Genomic DNA, 17654 nt, shown 5'->3' on the forward strand with positions numbered 1-17654 from the left:
AAGAAATAACCCAAAACACCTCTAAAAAAATGTAGCTACTAGAATATTTTAAATTACACATTTGACTCACATTATATTCCTATTGGGCAATGCAGCTCTGGAGGCTCATCCATTTCAGGTTCAATTTTTTGGTACCACTACTTCATAGGAGGTGAAGTGTTTGCTTATCAGGAGCCTCAGAATGCCTGGTTGTTCCTTTTTGCGTTTTCTTTCTATTTTTGGTAATGTTGGCATTTATGACTGGTCATTGCCTAGATGTATTTCATTAAGGGTTGTTCATTAAGGGTTGTAAAATGGTTAACACCTTATATTGGCTGTAATACTATTATAAAGCAAAACATTTCATGGAGGAAAGGCAGAGAAATGCTTCATTTTTTCCCTTTTATTTGCCAGTTTTGAAATAATGAGGTTTTCCCTAACATTCCTCCAAAGAGATCAATGAGTTTGTTGTTTTATATACCATTATGAACTCATGGATTTGAACATATTTAATGTGTACAGTACTCTCCCCTAATCAATGAGGGATACATTCCAGGACCCCTCAGTGGATGGCCTGAAATTAGAGACTTAATGACGCAGTTGGCTACTAAGTGACAAAAAGGGCAGGTAGCATACACAGCGTGGAAAAGTTGGACAAAGGGATATGTCCTGGGAAGGACTGAGCAAACTTTTATTATGCTACTCAGGACAGTGTACAATATGAATTGTTTCTGGGATTTTCCATTGAATGTTTTTGGACCAAGGTTGACCATGGCTGACTGAAATCTCAGAAAGCGAAAACTGCAGATTGGGGGTAGGATGGAGGGAACTACTCTGTATTTGTTACAGTTACCCTCATTGATGCTAAGTGGCCTGTATTTATAGGGGCTTCTCCAAGTTGGCTACTGAAGCTCTGACACAGCCCCACCAGCTTATATATTGTGTGTATGTCCATACTCCCTGCCAACTCTCACTGTAATCAACCATTTCTCAAAGGAACCTCAATTCTCTTTAGTGGGAAAAGGTATTCAGTATCCAGTCTGGGAGTTGTTCGGAGAAGGCAATGGCACCCCACTCCAGTACTCTTGCCTGGAAAATCCCATGGATGGAGAAGCCTGGTAGGCTGCAGTCCATGAGGTCGCAAAGAGTTGGACATGACTGAGCGACTTCACTTTGACTTTTCACTTTCATGCATTGGAGAAGGAAACGGCAACCCACTCCAGTGTTCTTGCCTGGAGAATCCCAGGGACGGGGGAACCTGGTCTATGGGGTCGCACAGAGTTGTACACAACTAAAGCGATTTAGCTGCAGCAGCTTAACAGCAGCAGCTGGGAGTTGTTTAGTCACTAAATTGTGTCTGATTCTTTTGCGATCCCATGGACTGGGCCCCTCAGTTCATGGGATTTTCCAGATAAGAATACTGGAGTGTGTTGCCGTTTCCTCCTCTAGGGGATCTTCCTGACCCAGGGATCAAACCTGTGACTCCTGCATTAGCAGGCGGATTCTTTACCACTGAGCCAATGGGAAGCCCAATTCAAGATCAGGACTACCTGATTTCTTTCCTTTAGTTTTTGGCTGTGCCACACGGCTTGCAAGATCTCAGTTCCTCGACCAGGGATTGAGTGCATGCCTTCAGCAGCGAAAGCACTAACCACTGGATTGCCAGGGAATTCCCAAGGGAATTTTTCTTAACTTTTTCTTTAACCTTACCAATCCTATATTTGCATCTCCTTTCTTCCATGCAGAAAACCACATTTCTCAACCATGCCAAATAACTTTTTTGCTTCATCTCACAACGCAAACAGGATAGTCTCAGCATCACAATGCAGACACTATCAACAAGGATAGGATTAATGAAAATAAACTAATTTACTAATTATTTAAGTTTCTCCAGTCTTCTGTCCTTAGGGCAAGGGATTATATAGTCACTTTATTCTTTTTTAAAGCCACCTGAAATATTTCCTTTTGGTGTGGTTACACTTCCAACTGGATGGTTAGGGTTTGTTTGTTTTTTGACATTGCTTTTGGTTTATAAATACGTAAACTCTCAAGTCGAATTGATATTGCAAGAACATTCAGAGGAGTGAAGCTTCCACCCCTTTCCCTGGCAGCATGTTCTTTACCCAGAGGTAACCATTTCTAAAGTGAATTAGAAGGCTGGCTCTCAATTCCTTGTACAGTTGGCTTAGTATCACAGTGCGGATGTATCACTATAACTTCAAACAGGGACTGGCTGATGGGCATTTGGGTGTTTTCAGCCTTTTGCTGTTACTATTGGGCCAACTTGACAAGGAAGATGTCCAAGGGCACACCTATGGTTAGCATATTAAGATGAGATTTGGTGGGAGTAGGAGAAAAACTCATAAGAACAGTGGTTTCAACAGAATTGTTTATTTTTCTCGAACATAAAAGGTAGGCAGAGCAGGGCAGCACAGGGCAGGGCTGATGTGATGGTTCAGGGACACTAGGTCGTAAGGGGCCCCAGGTTCCTTAAGCACACTGAATGCTCGACTTCCATGCTTCATGGTCCAGGGTGGCTGCTGTGGCAGTAGCTATCACAACCACATTGTAGCCAGGAGATAGGATAGGACGAAGAGCATGCCCTCAATCTTTACACCTTCAGAATTCTATTCTATTCAGAGAATAGAATACTTCTATTCTCCACCTGTGCTATGAGGGATTCATTGCCTGGGAGCCTGCTACGGCTAGTATGATCTCACTTGCACTGTTATCTTCACTATGGAAAGCTACTCTACACCCAGTGGGATGTCGTCTCTACTGGTGTTCCCTCTGCTCCCATGGTGGGGGGGAGGATGCACCCACACCTATGGCACCTCCTAACCACTGGGGAGCTCCTTGACATCCAACCTTTCCTAGGCCACGAACAGCTCATTTCCACCTAGAATCAGTTCTTTAGCTGTTCTTCATCCACCTTTTCAAACACCTGATGTTTCTTACAGTAAGTGTTCTAACTTACCAATGGCTCCTCCAATTGCATGAACCATAACCTTAAATGTCTCCTAAACTAAACCCATAACCTCCCCTGCACCCCTTAAACCTATGGCTCTCACTTATTTTCTTTTTTTTTTCCCACTTATTTTCTTAATTAATAGATGACCTTCATCCAGGAGAGAACCTCAGTTGGTCGCCAGCCCACCCTTTAACTCCAACCCAAATGCAAATACAAAGAGCCAAATACCTTGGAATTGTTATTCTTTGCTTTAATTTGGGCACTTGGGGGCCCCTCGTTGCCTGTTAATTCAGGCTCACCAGTGCTCTTTCATTTCAATCATTTCTGCAGGTCTCTTTTGCTTTGTTCGTGACCACTTCCACTTGCTATCTGAGATGACTTCCTAAAAAACAAAAGTTCAGCAAAACTGTTAACACTGGTTTTAACTTTTCGGGTGGGGAATGGGAGAAAGGGTTGGTTTGGGATGATAAGAACTTCTATTTCTGAAATGTTGAAATTCTTTTTTAAAAAACAATCAAAGTGTATTTTATGATCCAAAAAATAAAATAATAGGGCTTCCTTGGTGGCTCAGTGGAAAAGAATCCACTGGCCAGCGCAGAAGACATGGATTTGATCCCTGGGTCGGGTAGATCCCACATGCAACTATAAGCCTGTGCACCACCACTACTGAGCCCATGCTCTAGAGCTCAGGAGCTGAGAACACTGAGCCCACACACCACAACTACTAGAGCCCACATGCTGTAGAGCCCATGCTCTGCAATGAGAGGCGCCGAAGGAAGAAGCCCACACATTGCAATAGAGTAGCCCCCGCTCGTTGCACCTAGAGAAAGCCCATGCAGCAAGACCCAGCACAGCCAAAAATAAATTTAAAAATACAATTTTTAAAACTAATAAATAAAGTAAATAAATTGAGAACACTGTTCTCTGATTTCCTTGTCTTCAGGATAAATCCCAAACTTCATTTGGTACTCACCAACAATGGGCTCCTGATGTGAAGAACCAACTCATTGAAAAAGACCCTGATGCTGGGAAAGATTGAAGGTGGGAGGAAGAGGAGAAGGGGGCAACAGAGGATGAGAAGGTTGGATGGCATCACCGACACCATGGACATGACTTTGAGTAAGCTCCAGGAGTTGGTGATGGACAGGGAAGCCTGGTGTGCTGCAGTCCATGGGGTCGCAAAGAGTCGGACACGACAGAGTGACTGAACAATGGGCTCTCATCTCACATCTGACAGTACTGGATTTCCCTGTTCCCACAAACGGCTCTTTCCCCACCTGCCAGGTCACACAGCTTACAGGACCCCTTCCTCTCCATACATTAAGACCCCACTCAAGTACATCATCTCCATGGCCCCTTCCATCTTCTCTGCCTAGGTGTTCTCAGAGTTCACTATAAGACTGCAAACCACTAACAGCATTCTGATCACAAACGGATTTGATACAAGGCATCTTTGGGAGGGCTGGAGGAATGTGTCAAGGATGACACCAGAACCACTGGATTTAAGAACAGTCTACTGAGGTTGTCATCCAGGCATTACCACAATCACTACTGCATCCCATTACTCACAAAGTTAAAGACCGACTGTTGAAAGGCTGATTGAGTCACTCTAACTGTTCAACATGTCTCCTTAACCTTAACAGCAGCTTGTAGAGCAGGAAGACACCTCTCCCTCACTATGCCTTCCAAACCTAACCACGATTCAGAATTCTAGCTGCAAGGGAGTCTAGTAATATTCAGGTTTCAAGCCTCTACAGTGAAGAAAGGAATTAAAAGATGCAGGATGGAAACTGAGTGCCAACTGATACCCAACAGGAATACTGCTGTAAGAAGAGCGAGCAGGAAAATAGCAGAGTGGTCATAACTACAAGCCTTTATTGGGGCCAGGCAGGTTTGGACTTAATGCTAAAATGTAACAGAAAAACATGAGGTCTGGAGGGAAAAGTGACATAATAAAATTCCTATTCCTGAAAAAATACTCCTAAAGATAAAGGGTTAGCCATGACGAAGCTTCTGTAGTCCATCAAGGTCAAAGGCAACGTAAAAGTTTTCTAGGCCATCAGAGATCAGGTAGAGAAGGACCTGAGAACCATCAAAATATAGGTCTATGAACTGAGCAATCGGGATAGAACTTCAAATTGTCTTGAGTCTCACATCCCTGAAATCTAGTCTGTTTCAGTGCATAGAGACTATAAACTGGCCTAAAGTTATCTATAGGGAACTGACCATCAACAACACTTAAAAAAAAATTGCCAACAGTAATGTTTTAGGAAAATACATAGGACACAAAGTACTTCAATTTTCTCCTTGCCTCAACAGGTTTATTGCCTTTTAAGAAAATTTTTGTAAAATATAAATACAAAGGCAGAGAATTTACTTACAAAGTTAAAACACAGGTTTCATACATAAACACACACTTCAGAAAATTTTAGTTTTATGTACAATTTCAAGCAACCTCAACATATTATGTTAGTTTTCAATATTTTACAGGGTACAGAAAAAAATAGCTCAAAGTCTTCTTTAAATAAGAGCATAAAATGTTTAAACATATAAACAATCCGGTTTTGATGCGTGAAAACTAATTTCACAGCTTTTAAATTAGGATATAAAAGTTTCATACAATTAGTTGTTGTGTGTGGATATGGTTTGAATGTATATTACATACTACTGGATCACATCCAATAGCATTGACCTGGCCTGAGCAGGTACACTGTAAACAAAACATAAAGTTACGATATCGCCAAGTGCCTTCCCCGAATACAACCCCCCAAACCAACCACACGGTTCTGACCACACTCTCAACAGTTACGGCCTTTGTCGTGGGAGCTTTACATGAAATTAAGTCAAAGTGTGGAGCTCCTTTTCCTTGTTTTTTTTTTTTCTCCTTAAAAAAGAAAAGAAACAAATGTTCTGAGTAAAAACAAACATATCCCAAAGCATGTGTGCACTGAAAAGTAAAGAAACATTTTTAACAACTTCATAAAAACTGACTTAAAAGTTTAAAAAGAAAAAAACTTATTTCTGAGTCCTTCCGACTGGAGTCATGTCTCTTATATAAAGAAGAGATATTTTCATATGTAATAGTGTCCCTTCTTTACAGAAATAGTCGTATTATGACACATATGCACAAGGATAAACACTATGACACACTGTACACGGCGGGCCCTGGCGAGCTCACCAGCAGTCGTCTGAACCCATGTCGCTGGGGTGGAGCCACTCCACGGATGAGCCCAGCAGAGTCTGAAGCTCGTTTGTGAACTCCACCAGATCTAAGAGCTCCTTGCTTTCAGGGTTGAAGGCTTCTAGGTCTTTGGAGCAAGAGAACAAGAGGCTTGCTGACACTTGCCGGTAGAACTCAGCCTCCGCAATGGTGACAATTTCCACATTTGGGAAATTGCAGCGAAATATGCGGGAGGACATTTTCAATTTCTTGAGCACGTCTGAAAGCAATAGCCAGTTCCGAGGCCTGCACCAGAGAAAGGACAGTGGTTTGAGTTTCTGGCAAAATTAAAAGCTCTCCCAACTATGAACTACCAGTCTCCCAGTGGTAACAAGGGCCAGTTACTTCTGCTTTGATTACGTCGCTCACTCCACTTCTCACTAAGATCTAACTTCTAGCAAGGAACTCTGGACCCATGTGCATGTATTAAGAAACTATCTAGGACGGATCAGCCAATTTAGACGTAAGTGGGAGCAGCATCCATGAATGAGCCTCGTCACAGGTCGCCCCGGCACCTCTAGAACTGACGGACACATCCCAGGCAAAGGCTTGGTCCCTCAGCTCCATCCACAACTCAGGTCACCCTGTCCAAATGAGTCTCCACCCACCCATCCCCCCCCCCCCCCTCCCGTTCTAGTCACAAGGGAAAACTAGTCTATTTGTGAACCCAAGGCAGATGGCAAACACCTCTGTGATCTCTCCTCTCTTCCGACCCTCATGGAGAGAGCATGAGAAACAGGCAAGGTCGCCTGTCTTTCCTTTCCCATACCTCCAACCTGCCCCTCAATGTTGCTGGGAGTGAGGCTTTCTCAAAGGAAGGGGGTACAACCTTTCCCTGCTGTCCCTTGCCACTCTTAATGAGCTCTATTCCTAAGAGACCGTCAGCACGAGGACAGACAGACAGACACATTCCCAGGCTCACAGTCCAAGGAGGATGCTACTCCTTAAGCAAGGGGTCAACACACAGAAGAGCAATGTCTCCCGATGTGTTCACTCTGGAGGATTGGGTGCAGGGGCACAGCGGCCTGACTAATGGGGGCAAAACGCGATCTGACCCAGTCCGAGGATACAGAAGATCCCAGGTGCCACATACGGCTTTACCTAATCTTACACAAGGAGAGGCTACATTAGTGTCATCCAGTGGACCTTGGGTGCCTTGGACAGCCCCTACAGTGGTCCTTTGTGGGGGACTCCCAAAGAGGATCCTTTCCCCAAGACTGTGGTGACTGAAATTGTGAGCAATTCTAGCCAGTGGCTCTTGTGTCCTTTGGGCTCCGGGGTGTATTCCAATGAGGGCAGTTTGCTGGGATCCCCCACCCCACCCCACCCCTTTCCTGGCAAAGTTCTACTGCAGTATGTGAAGTTGGTGGACAGTTGGTGAGGAGTTCACTCACCCCCCACCCCCCAACCCTCATCTGCTGCTTCTCAACATCACACTGAGCATGCTCACCCTTGAGCGACGGACACTTGGACATTATAACACGGCAAGAGGGGGCTTTCTGAGAATTCGAATTCAAACACGTCGCTGCAGGTGTCGTTATCATCGTCCTCGTCCTCTGGTCCTGGGGGGTTTGCTAAAACGTCATAACCACTTTCATCATCTGGTTCTAAGGGAGGGCAAATGAGAGAGAGGAGGGGATCAGTTAAGCCAGAGCAATATTCTAGCTGTTCTCCAAACAGAAAGTCTTTCCCAAGCCAGCCCTGCTCATGGCACCCTCCCCAAGCCTTCATCCACACTAGAGAGGAAAGTTCTCTTAACTCCTGCACGTCTTCCCCACCCAACTGAAACGAACGAGGCTGCTCACCACACACAGAGCTGCCATAGAAATCCCAAGAGGCATTGCTGTTGCAGTTGCTGTTGCTGTTGGGGCTGCTGTCATCATCATCGCGACCCTGCAGGTCGTTTAAATAATCTGGAGAGAGAGAGGGAAACAAGGTTAACACCCTGCTGGCTGGAGGCAAATGCTGGTGGAGGTCAGGAGAATCTCACGCTGGGGCTGGCAGGTTTATCTCCAGACAAGTCCCTCTGCACACGCCTCCAGGTATCGAACTATAAGCTGCATATGCATCTACCTTCCCAAGTGACAGTCCGCCTCACCGCCCCTGCCTGCCAAACAAAAGCTAGGCCTGGCCAGCTCAGAATTTCCCAGCCGTCCCATGCAACACTCAAGTATATATCTGTTTGACAGACTAATGTTCCGCCAACTTTCCCAGTTAAGTGTAAAACGAGGTGGGGTGGGGGTGGGGGGAACCTGGCCCATCTAGATGCCTGAACCAGACCATTTTGTGATCTCTGTCATACCTGTTAAGAACTTTTCCATAAGTTCGCTGTGGGTCATTTTCATGATGGTTCTACCTGAGTACGTAGCCAGGGTGGGGTCAGCACCATAGGAAAGGAGCAAGCGGACGATTTCCAAGTGATCGTTCTCGACGGCATCGTGGAGAGGCCTAAGAGAGGCGTGGGGGATTGATTATACCTGTGGACATGATGTTTGCCTCTAACGACACAAAGGCAAAATGGACTGTGTGGTCAAGCCGCTGTTTCACCAAGGAGGGGAGTGTACAGTCACTGCCATTCCACATGGGGAAACTGAGGCACTGTGACTGGCCCACTGTCAAATGATGAATCACTCTATTATTTCTACACTTAACTTTTTTATAGGACAGATGAAGAAACTATCTCAGGCCTAATTCTCGAATGCAAATCTCTCTTAATCCACTTAGCCTGAGGAGGATCTCAGGCCATGATGAAAACTTTCCCAATGAACTTAAATAGTGACAGACTGTAAGAAGATAACTTATGAGGAAAAAAAAAATCCCAATATCATGGAAGCCAACATGACAAGCAATTATTTATACCATTAAAAAAAAAAAAAGATTGCCATTTCTAAAAGAAACTAGGGGCAAAGTAGAACCTCTCCTGAAACCAACTTGGAGATCAATGATCAACCCTCTGGCTCAGAAGCAGTCGGCAGGCAGGGTGAGTTCTCAGGAGGGTCCAGAGTCCTTCCTGTGTCTACTGGGATTGGGAACACAGCCCACAGTCCCATCTGGAAAGAATGCTTTTTGGAAACCATGAACCACCAAATACATTTTAGTTTTGCTCATTTTATGACTGTCAGGAAAGCCCTAGTGCCCCGCCTCCTGGTAGCATCCCAGGCACAATCCAGAAGATGCTTGGGCTGACTCAGACCTGGGCCTCTGGCCAATAAACCAAGGTCAAGGACAGAGTGGGGGCCAGGGTGTCGGTGACCACTGCAGATCCTCTGAAGCCACTGGCCCCTGGCCCTGTGTATACTCCAGGGACTTTCAATGCACGTGTACTTTAAATATGGGTGATTGAACAGATGCTGGTAAAGAGTCTGGGGCCCTAAAAGGCAACACCCCTGATTATCCATGCAGGTGCAACATTTTCAGGGATTTCTGTCCATGAGAGCATCACTAAGTTTACATAGACCTATGTAAATTTGCCAGAAAGATGTCTGATTCCATCAGTGTGCTTACATGGTATTCACACTCCATCCTTCCTCCTGGGGTTCCCCACCACTCACCTGGTCCCATCCTGGGCACTGCAGTTGACATCAGCGCCATATTCAAGGAGGTGTCGTACAATATTGAGCCATCCCCTTGCACAAGCTTCATGCAGGGCACAGTAACCCGCATTGTCTCGATGGTTCACATCACAAATCTTATTCTCCAGGCAGTACAAGACCACTTCCTGTGGGAAGAAGGTAGGGGATGCCATCAGACCACCACAGTGAACCTTCTAAGGGTGGCCTTTCCATAGCTTGGCAGTACCCACTTTCAAAGGCATACATCCTTGGATCTAACAGCTCACTTAAGTGCGGTGGGTGTCCTTCCCACAAAAGCTTGTGGGAAGGGCTTGGAGATGCAGATAGCGTTGTCTAGAGCTCTGCTGCCCCAGTGGCCTGGCCTAGGGCAAGCTGCCCTTGAACTTCTCCCAAGCTTCCACAGGGCTGCTGAGAGGATGTATTCAGAGAGCCACGAAACCCCTCAGCCCAGGGGCTGGCATGGCCCATACAGAGGTGCGACAGCTGCTAACATCTTCGATGACACAAGGCCAAGTATAGACCATTCTCCCTTGACTGGTCTGTTCTGTCAGTGGCAATAGCTGACAACACATGTTTAAGCATTGATGACTGATGCTTAAAGAGGGCTGAAATCCGCTGAAGAACATCCCTCAGGTTAGAGAAGGAGGGACAGACACCTAGGTCAGCCACATCCTCACGCCCCCAGTGAAGACCCCAAATCAGAACCTGGGCCTCAAATGCTATTTGTATGTTCAATAGCATCAAACAGAAGCTTTCTCTATCCATCCACAAGGAATGACACAAAATGCTCCAAATAACCCCACCCTCTATTATGCCTCATCCCCACCCCCGACAACCTACACATTTCAGGAAGCAAACAAAACAAGTCTACCCTTCCCCCTTCCCCAAAGGTGTTCTGTGTTAAGAGTGTGTGTTAGAATCAGTTATTAATCTTACTTCTTTGGCGTGTTAAAATATTAATATGAACCGCTCCCAGTTAGCAGAGCGGTAATTTATTCAATGTTTTATTACCTTGATTAAGAAAGTTTTCAAACACATCGAAAGCATTTGCCACCAGAAAACATGTTATACTTGTTTTCTTCCAAGTCATGCCCAGCAGAGAGCCAGGTTCTGAGAGCCAGGGGTAGGCAGAGTGTGCAGGCAGCCCAATGCACAGTCCACTTGGTAAAGGGGGATGGGACAGGGTCAGAGCAGATCTCCTTATGACAACTCTTAACTAACTCATCTGTGTAACCTATAACAGGGTCCATTCCAGCCACCCGTAGACGTGAGATGGGTTCTATAAAATCTTTTAGGACCTTCGGAGGACATGCCAATCAAAGGTGAGACCACTCACTTGTGAGTGAACTTGCAAGTTCCATTTGCTTAGTCCATGAACCTAATGGGGCATGCTGGTAAACCTGGCCATCAGTGAGGTCAATCTGGCAGCTCCCTTCCAAAACAAGGGGAGGAAGGGAAAAGGCCCATGAAGGTGTTTCTTCGTTCACATCCCAACCTGCCAGAAAGCCCACAATCCTCTGAGCTCCCGGGCCACCTATCCTGAGCCCTGGTATCCAGGATACTGCATGAAGCTGCTGCTCCCTTAGCAGGCCCTCAGTAGCCAGACTCAAGTGGACGGCTGCAAGCTAATGGAGCTGCGTGCCCCAGTCAGGGAGAGGCCCCGTCACGTGGCTCCAGATCAGGTCTGAACGCCACCAACTGTTGTGTACAGATCAGTTTACCCCAAGTCCTGGTGGCCTGCCTGGGTCCTACCAACCGGGGATTTATTTGCTCTGACAATCATGACCTTCACCTGGAAACCTTCATTGCTACAAGGGCCAATTCTAGGGGACCTAGAAATGAAAGACCATCAAAGTTGACGGGTAAGTCAAATCTCTGTTCCTGGAGGACATCAGCAAAGACAGCAGGAGCCCCACAGCCCAGTCTGACCTAACGCAACCGTGCTGATGCTGCTATTTACACAGTGCTTCTCGTTGCCCCAGATAAGGACGTCTTCCACCATCCCACGGGAACCCAGGAGATGTCAGGAAAGGAAGGTAGTACTATCCTCATTGAACACTTAAGAGAAATTGAGGCCCAGAGAAATTAAACCCCAAGTTCAATTAACATGAAGTACTAGACCTGTAATTCAAGTCTTTGGTAGCTGGTTGGCTGGCAAGATTCAAAAGGCCCAAGGGATGCAATCTATCCATGATGAACATCCCACAGGCCATCTCTACTGGGGTCAGTGGGCTAACCACACTCTCCTAGCTGGGAGGGAGCTGGTCTCTAAACGGATGGCAACTACTGTTACCAACAGAGAGAAAGGTGACGAGGTCAAGCAAGTCTGTCTGCCCAACACATCTCTTGGTTTATTTTCTCTGCTAGAAATGGGAGTGTTTGAAGGGCAGCCCACCCATTTCCAAACAAAATCGAACTGTTTTTGTTGGACAACTCTCTGTTAAGTGGCTATAAGCTGAACGCCATTAACCGCAAAATGTAACCATACAGGCCATAAACCCGACATTGTTAATTAATTAAATGCCTCATTAACTTTTTTAAAAACATGATTTATTCAATTCATAGAAAATTTAACCATTACCACTAAGTGCACACGCATGGGGTTGCACGTTGGGATTTTAGCCTAAGCAGCAGAAGCCTTTTTCTGGAGAAAGAAAGGTTTGAGGTCTCTGGCCATGCAAGTAATCTATTGAAAGCAGATCTGAAGCCAAAGTGTGTCTCCAGAACCAGATCATTATGACATAAAGCTCAGATTGCCTTTACTGCAACATGGTATAAGCAGAAAATCACCAACAATGAATGGTAAAGACAAAACTTCAGGAAAACCCTCCCCAAGTGTGTTCAAAGCACACCCTTATTTGGTTAAGTAAACTATCCTTCAATGTTAAAAGGTTTAAATTGTCAAATCTCCCAACTGGGCCATCATCCCAACATTTAAAATTCTGCCTAGGAAATCCCAGAAAGTTGGATAAAAAAGTTGAAAGCATTCATCTACAAGTCACAATGATCAGTATCAAAACTGGTGATAATCAGTGTATAACCTACATGTTGAAATGTACATTTGAAGAAAACCAAGTCTGACCACAAACATTCCCATGGCCTCCTGTACAACCGAAGGCCAGGTAGGGTAAAAAAAAGTATGGATCAAGTGCCCCTTGGTCCAGACCTCAGAGTCACCAAACAAAAATGGAAACTTTCTTAAAAGACCAACAAGGGTCTCTTGAAGTCTCTGGTCCCAAAGGGAGACTGGTGGAAATGATGCCAAGCAGGCTTCCTACCCTACCCCCCATACCAGGAGTGTATGTTCTCAACCACAACTAGTACTCAGCAAATACTTGGCACATGGGGCCTAACTTAGCACCATGTGCAACAGCCACTCTGTCCACCTAGGTGCTGTTGTTCTCTGCTCTTGGGAAAACCACTTGGGTGCTCCTTGGACTTCATCTTAAAGTAACTGTGTGAACCACCAGAAAGTTCTCTCTAGCTAATGAATGGAGAGATCTCCGAAAGACATACAGATATAAACAGCAGCACATTCAAGCCTTGAACTAAGCACAGGTGCTTCCAACGTCCCACCGACAGTCATGCCTTGGGGGGCTGAGGTGGACATATCTCAAAGGGCTTAGGGCATTGTGGACAAGGGGACAGGGGTTCCACAGAGCTGGCTGGGGGTGTGGGAGCTGGGGGTGGGGGAGCCAGGGTTCCCGGCCCGCATGGGTCCTGCCACCCAAGTGCTAGTCCACACCTCCACGCGCTCAGCCTGCTGAGCCACATTTTACTATGACCATTCAACTCCCAGAGGGCTGATGCCAGCTTGAAAAAATGCCTCTGCCCTGTGGGCTATTACATCACAATTGCAGCTGACAAGTGCGGTGGGGGAGGAGCACAGGGCAGAAGGAGTCATCTATCTCACAGAGGTTCTAAACTGTAAAAAGGGCAATTCCAATGTGAGCCAGTCTTGGTGAGGAGCGTGGTGGGGGAGGGGGGGCTGTGGAGCCAGACTGTAGATTGCCAGTATCAGTTAACCCCTGAGGCTCAGTCTCCTCATCTGGAAGTGGGCTAGTCGTAGCTACTGCCACATCAAGATGCCTCCCTTACAAGGGTGAAGGGAGTTACAGCGGATCACACAGGCTTAGAAAGATATCAGTTATCTTTCTATCTATATTGCCCTGGCAGTAGAGGTTATGGTTGTCATCAGCTGTGCTGGGTTTGGGCTGGGATACAGCGGTGTGGACCAGGACTTTTGGATAAGGATCAACCCCCCTCTCCCATCAGCCCTGTGCTCTAGTACCCCTAGAGCACAAAGAGACCCCTCAGGTCTGCCCCATCACCACCCCTACTCTGAACAAACATTTCCTGCTGTTACCCCACGGTGTGGGGGAGGGGGGCCGGGGGCAGGGGCGGAGGCATCACTGCCTCCAAACAGTGCAGCAGCCAAAAGTAGTTAATAACTTCTCTCCCCCTTGCTAATCAGAATCCAAAAGGGCTCATTAAAATTCCCCTAGTCGCCAAGCCCTGGGTTAGGTCAGATTTTATATCAGAGATAAGTGAGCCAGACTGGAAGATGCTGAAGCAGCCTACTTGCCCGAACACGAAGTAAACATCAGAGAGGCTTTTCTTTTCACACCGCAACTGAACAAGCCACCAAAGAGCCGGCAGCGTGAGCCGGGGCTAACGCAAACATCCCGTTGGAACACCCAGCCCAGCCCCCTACGTGGAGGAGAGCTGGGCTCTGAGGTTCCAGCCCCCGCCCCTGCCAATGGGGCCCCCACCCCCGGAGCAGCGGCCGGTATCCAGCGCACCCACGAGGATGCTCACCTCGTAGCCCAGCCGGGCAGCCCGCTGCAGGAGCGTCTCGCCTGCATTCTTATTGACAATAAGCCTCCGCGCTTCTGGTGGCATCGGGCGGGACTGGGTGGCCTCTGGCGGAGAACTTGAGCGGGGCAGCTGTGACGTCTGCGCAACTGGTAGCAGTTGCTGCAGACGGTCCAGGGGCTTCTGGTCTTGCTTGGCCGGTGACAGATCATAGTCAGAACTGGGCTCAGGCCGTTTTCGGAACCTCCGGACGGTCACCTACCAAGAAAGTGGGCAGCGCACACATTGTGGGATGTCCTTCCACCATAGCGCTTTTCCCCACCTCTTTTGTGTAGGGATGGGGGTGGGGGAAGAAGGGGTTGGGTTTTCTTTAGCACCACCGGGGAACTTGAGCACCACCCAGGAGACAGGCCACCTAAGACAGGGCAGTGACATTTTGGGGGAAGGTGTTCAGGAAAAGGAAACCTTTGTCTCCAGAAGCGGAGAGGCAGGCAGGATGCGCTGGTACGACCCAGGGGGGAGTGCCGGGGGCAAGAGGTACCTTGCCATCGGCATTCTCCACGTAGTAGTCCCCTGGCAGCGGCAAGCTCCGCCTGGGCTCCTGCGGGATCAAATGCTTGGTTTTGCACAGTCGCTTCCCGGATGGTTTCTCGCTGTTGTCGGGGTATCTCTGCAGCAGGGAGGCAGCCTGGCAATCCTCCTCTTCGTCCGTGCACAGCACATCTGTCTTCTGGCTTTCTTTAATTTTCTGCTGTTTGGCAGGCAGCCTCGAGCCTGCCGTACAGCTTGGCTGACTCTGCTTTCTGCCGGTTAAATTGGTGGATGAAAAGCTCCTCATGGGCGGAGAGCCGGAGAACACAGGCAAACCTAAATCCGGATGGGGGGGGGGGGGGCGGGCGAGCGGGAGGCAGGGGGTGGGGAGAGAAAAAGCAGGCGTTACACGGTGCGGAAAGAAAAGCCCATTGTTACCTCTGATCACTGGAGCGGCTTCAGTTTTTAAAGATATACCAATTATGTTTTCAAAGCATTAATATTTTAATTATCCCACATTCAAATGCCAAATGGCAAGTTGTTTCAAAGGGCCCGGACGAGGGGGGCAGAATCCAGCCCTTCCGGCTCTCCAGCCCCCACCCATAGGGGGCCTTGGGTGTTTGGAACGTGGAAACTGGGGACTGCCTGAGCCTGGAATGAGGGTTCACCCAGGGCCTCCCTTCCTTGCCCAGCCATGAGCCGGGTGAGGTGCAGCCCAGGAAATGGAGCTCCCTCCTCACGGTATATTCCAGAAGGAAGCGTGGAGGCTGAAAGGACCTCATGGAGTAACTCCCCACCTGCCACATGCTACTCTGTCAACTTAGATGGAGCTCAGGTGCCCTCCAGGGCCCTTTCCCACAGAGGGCAGGTGACCCATCCTCTAGGGCCCCCCCCAAAACCCCGTGCATACCTTGTTCACTGTCACTGGGTTTGAGGGACTCTTCCGACCAGGTTCTGTTGCCTTTGGCTTCTGCCCTTTTCCTGCCAGGTTTCTCTTCGGAGACGTTATTGCCCTGGGCGGCAACCTCAGGCTGAGCTGCCTGGGTCACTTCCTTCCTGCCCTGCCGGCCAGGTTTGCTCTCTGCTGCCGACACCTGCTGCTCCCACCGTTCTCTAAGGTGCAGCAAGTGGCGTTGCTTTTTGGGATGGAGCCCTGTTAATTCAATGCACACCTTCAGGTTGGTCAGCTCACTATAATGTGGCTCTTCTAAGTGGTTAGAGGAACTGTTTGTCATTTCCCTCTCAGGCCAGTCATCTAATGGAGAAATAACTACAAATTAATCAAAAAGCCCCCTGGGGCGGGGAACAAACTGTCTTATACATCACTGACAGGGTGGGGGAGGGGAGGGGAGGGGTGTGGTCACTGTGGAACCAAGTCTCGGGAGGGGGGGGCCTATTTGCCTTTGGTCATCTTTGGGTTCCTGTACCTGGCTTGGGACGGGGGAGGTGTAAGTGGCTTGCCCCAGGGCTCCAAGGTGGGATTGGAACCTTCCACTGCTCCACCCCCGGACTTTACTTTCCCCAAGTGCCCTGTGGAAGCCAGGCCAAGCTCACCTTTGGAGACCCGTCTTCGCTTGGCTTTCAGCAGCGGGTCCTCAGGGAGCTCTTCCACAGTGGTCTCAGTGTGGCTGCTATCCCCTGAGACCTTGTGCTTTCTGTCCACCCGGAGGGTGGGGCTGTGCGGCATGTCTGGGGTGGCCTGGTCGGCGGAGGGATCGCTCACCGGCTGCCGGTCCAGGAAGTATTTCTCCACGGAAACATCTTTGTCTTCTGGGGCTTCGAAGGGGTCGTGTTTGCTTCCGGCACTATAATCGCCTGGGGGTGGGTGGGGAGAACAGGGGAGGAAGGAACAAAGGTCACCGGGCGGGCAGGGGAGCAGGCGGGATTCCTACGCGCCGGATCCCTACGCCGCGGCTCCCTACGCCCGAGGTAATCTGCTACCAATAGACCCTCCTTTGGAGACTGGGGATCTCCTGTGCTGGAAGCACAAGACCCTCGGAAAGACCATGTCCCAAAGGACAGCTGAAGATACTCTGCCCAGAAAATGAGGGGTGTGGGACACTCACTACTGCCCTTCTCCATGTCCATAGTTGAGGTCGGAGAAAGTCAAGATGAGGCATCAATTCACTCTTCTAAGCACAGGAGAGAACTGCCTGCCTGCCACCTCCCAGTTGGTCAACTTTGATGGCACTCAGGTCCCCTCCTGGGCCTTTACCAACTGTGGGTGGGTGAGCCCGCAGCAAGCTTAAGCCAGGGCTGAGCTACCAGTCTCTATAGAAACAGCTGCTGAGGTCATTATTTTGAAATAAAAGGATGATGTAATAAACAGACCAAATGTCCCCCAAATGCCACAGGCACAGGGACAAAACCAATGTTCACTTTGGTCAGCAGGGGCAAGGGTGAAGAGGGCAGGGCAAGAATGGTGGGAGGCTGGGAGACCAAGGGAGGAGGAAGCCTGGCAAAGCCAAAGGCAAGGCTTCCTGTTGTCTGTACAAAGATGAAGGGCAGTTTCAAAGAACTCAACCAGATCACTACAAGTCCCTATGTCCTCTTTCCACAACCATTG

General features: G+C 48.2%; 1 protein-coding gene across 10 annotated transcripts in view; it reads right to left on the reverse strand.

Annotated features, from left to right (window-relative positions):
* Positions 1-2354: 2354 nt before the first annotated feature.
* Positions 2355-17654, reverse strand: part of BCOR (BCL6 corepressor) — a 119294-nt gene continuing 103994 nt past the window's right edge. For 4 of the 10 annotated variants that reach the window (XM_070289905.1, XM_070289906.1, XM_070289903.1 and 1 more), the window contains 10 exons: positions 16643-16903; positions 15999-16343; positions 15099-15424; positions 14561-14815; positions 9722-9888; positions 8473-8618; positions 7976-8083; positions 7621-7777; positions 6129-6416; positions 2355-3332 (listed from right to left, as the gene is read on the reverse strand). In XM_070289905.1, the coding sequence (XP_070146006.1) occupies positions 3269-3332; positions 6129-6416; positions 7621-7777; positions 7976-8083; positions 8473-8618; positions 9722-9888; positions 14561-14815; positions 15099-15424; positions 15999-16343; positions 16643-16903 (2117 nt within the window). In that variant the 3' untranslated portion in view covers positions 2355-3268. Of the gene's footprint in view, positions 3333-5244; positions 6417-7620; positions 7778-7975; positions 8084-8472; positions 8619-9721; positions 9889-14560; positions 14816-15098; positions 15425-15998; positions 16344-16642; positions 16904-17654 lie in introns of those variants that run through there. The other 6 variants (XM_070289911.1, XM_070289910.1, XM_070289912.1 and 3 more) reach the window with 3 other exon arrangements.

This window comes from Ovis canadensis, chromosome X, assembly GCF_042477335.2.
Source record: "Ovis canadensis isolate MfBH-ARS-UI-01 breed Bighorn chromosome X, ARS-UI_OviCan_v2, whole genome shotgun sequence".
NCBI classification, from domain to species: Eukaryota; Metazoa; Chordata; class Mammalia; order Artiodactyla; family Bovidae; genus Ovis; species Ovis canadensis.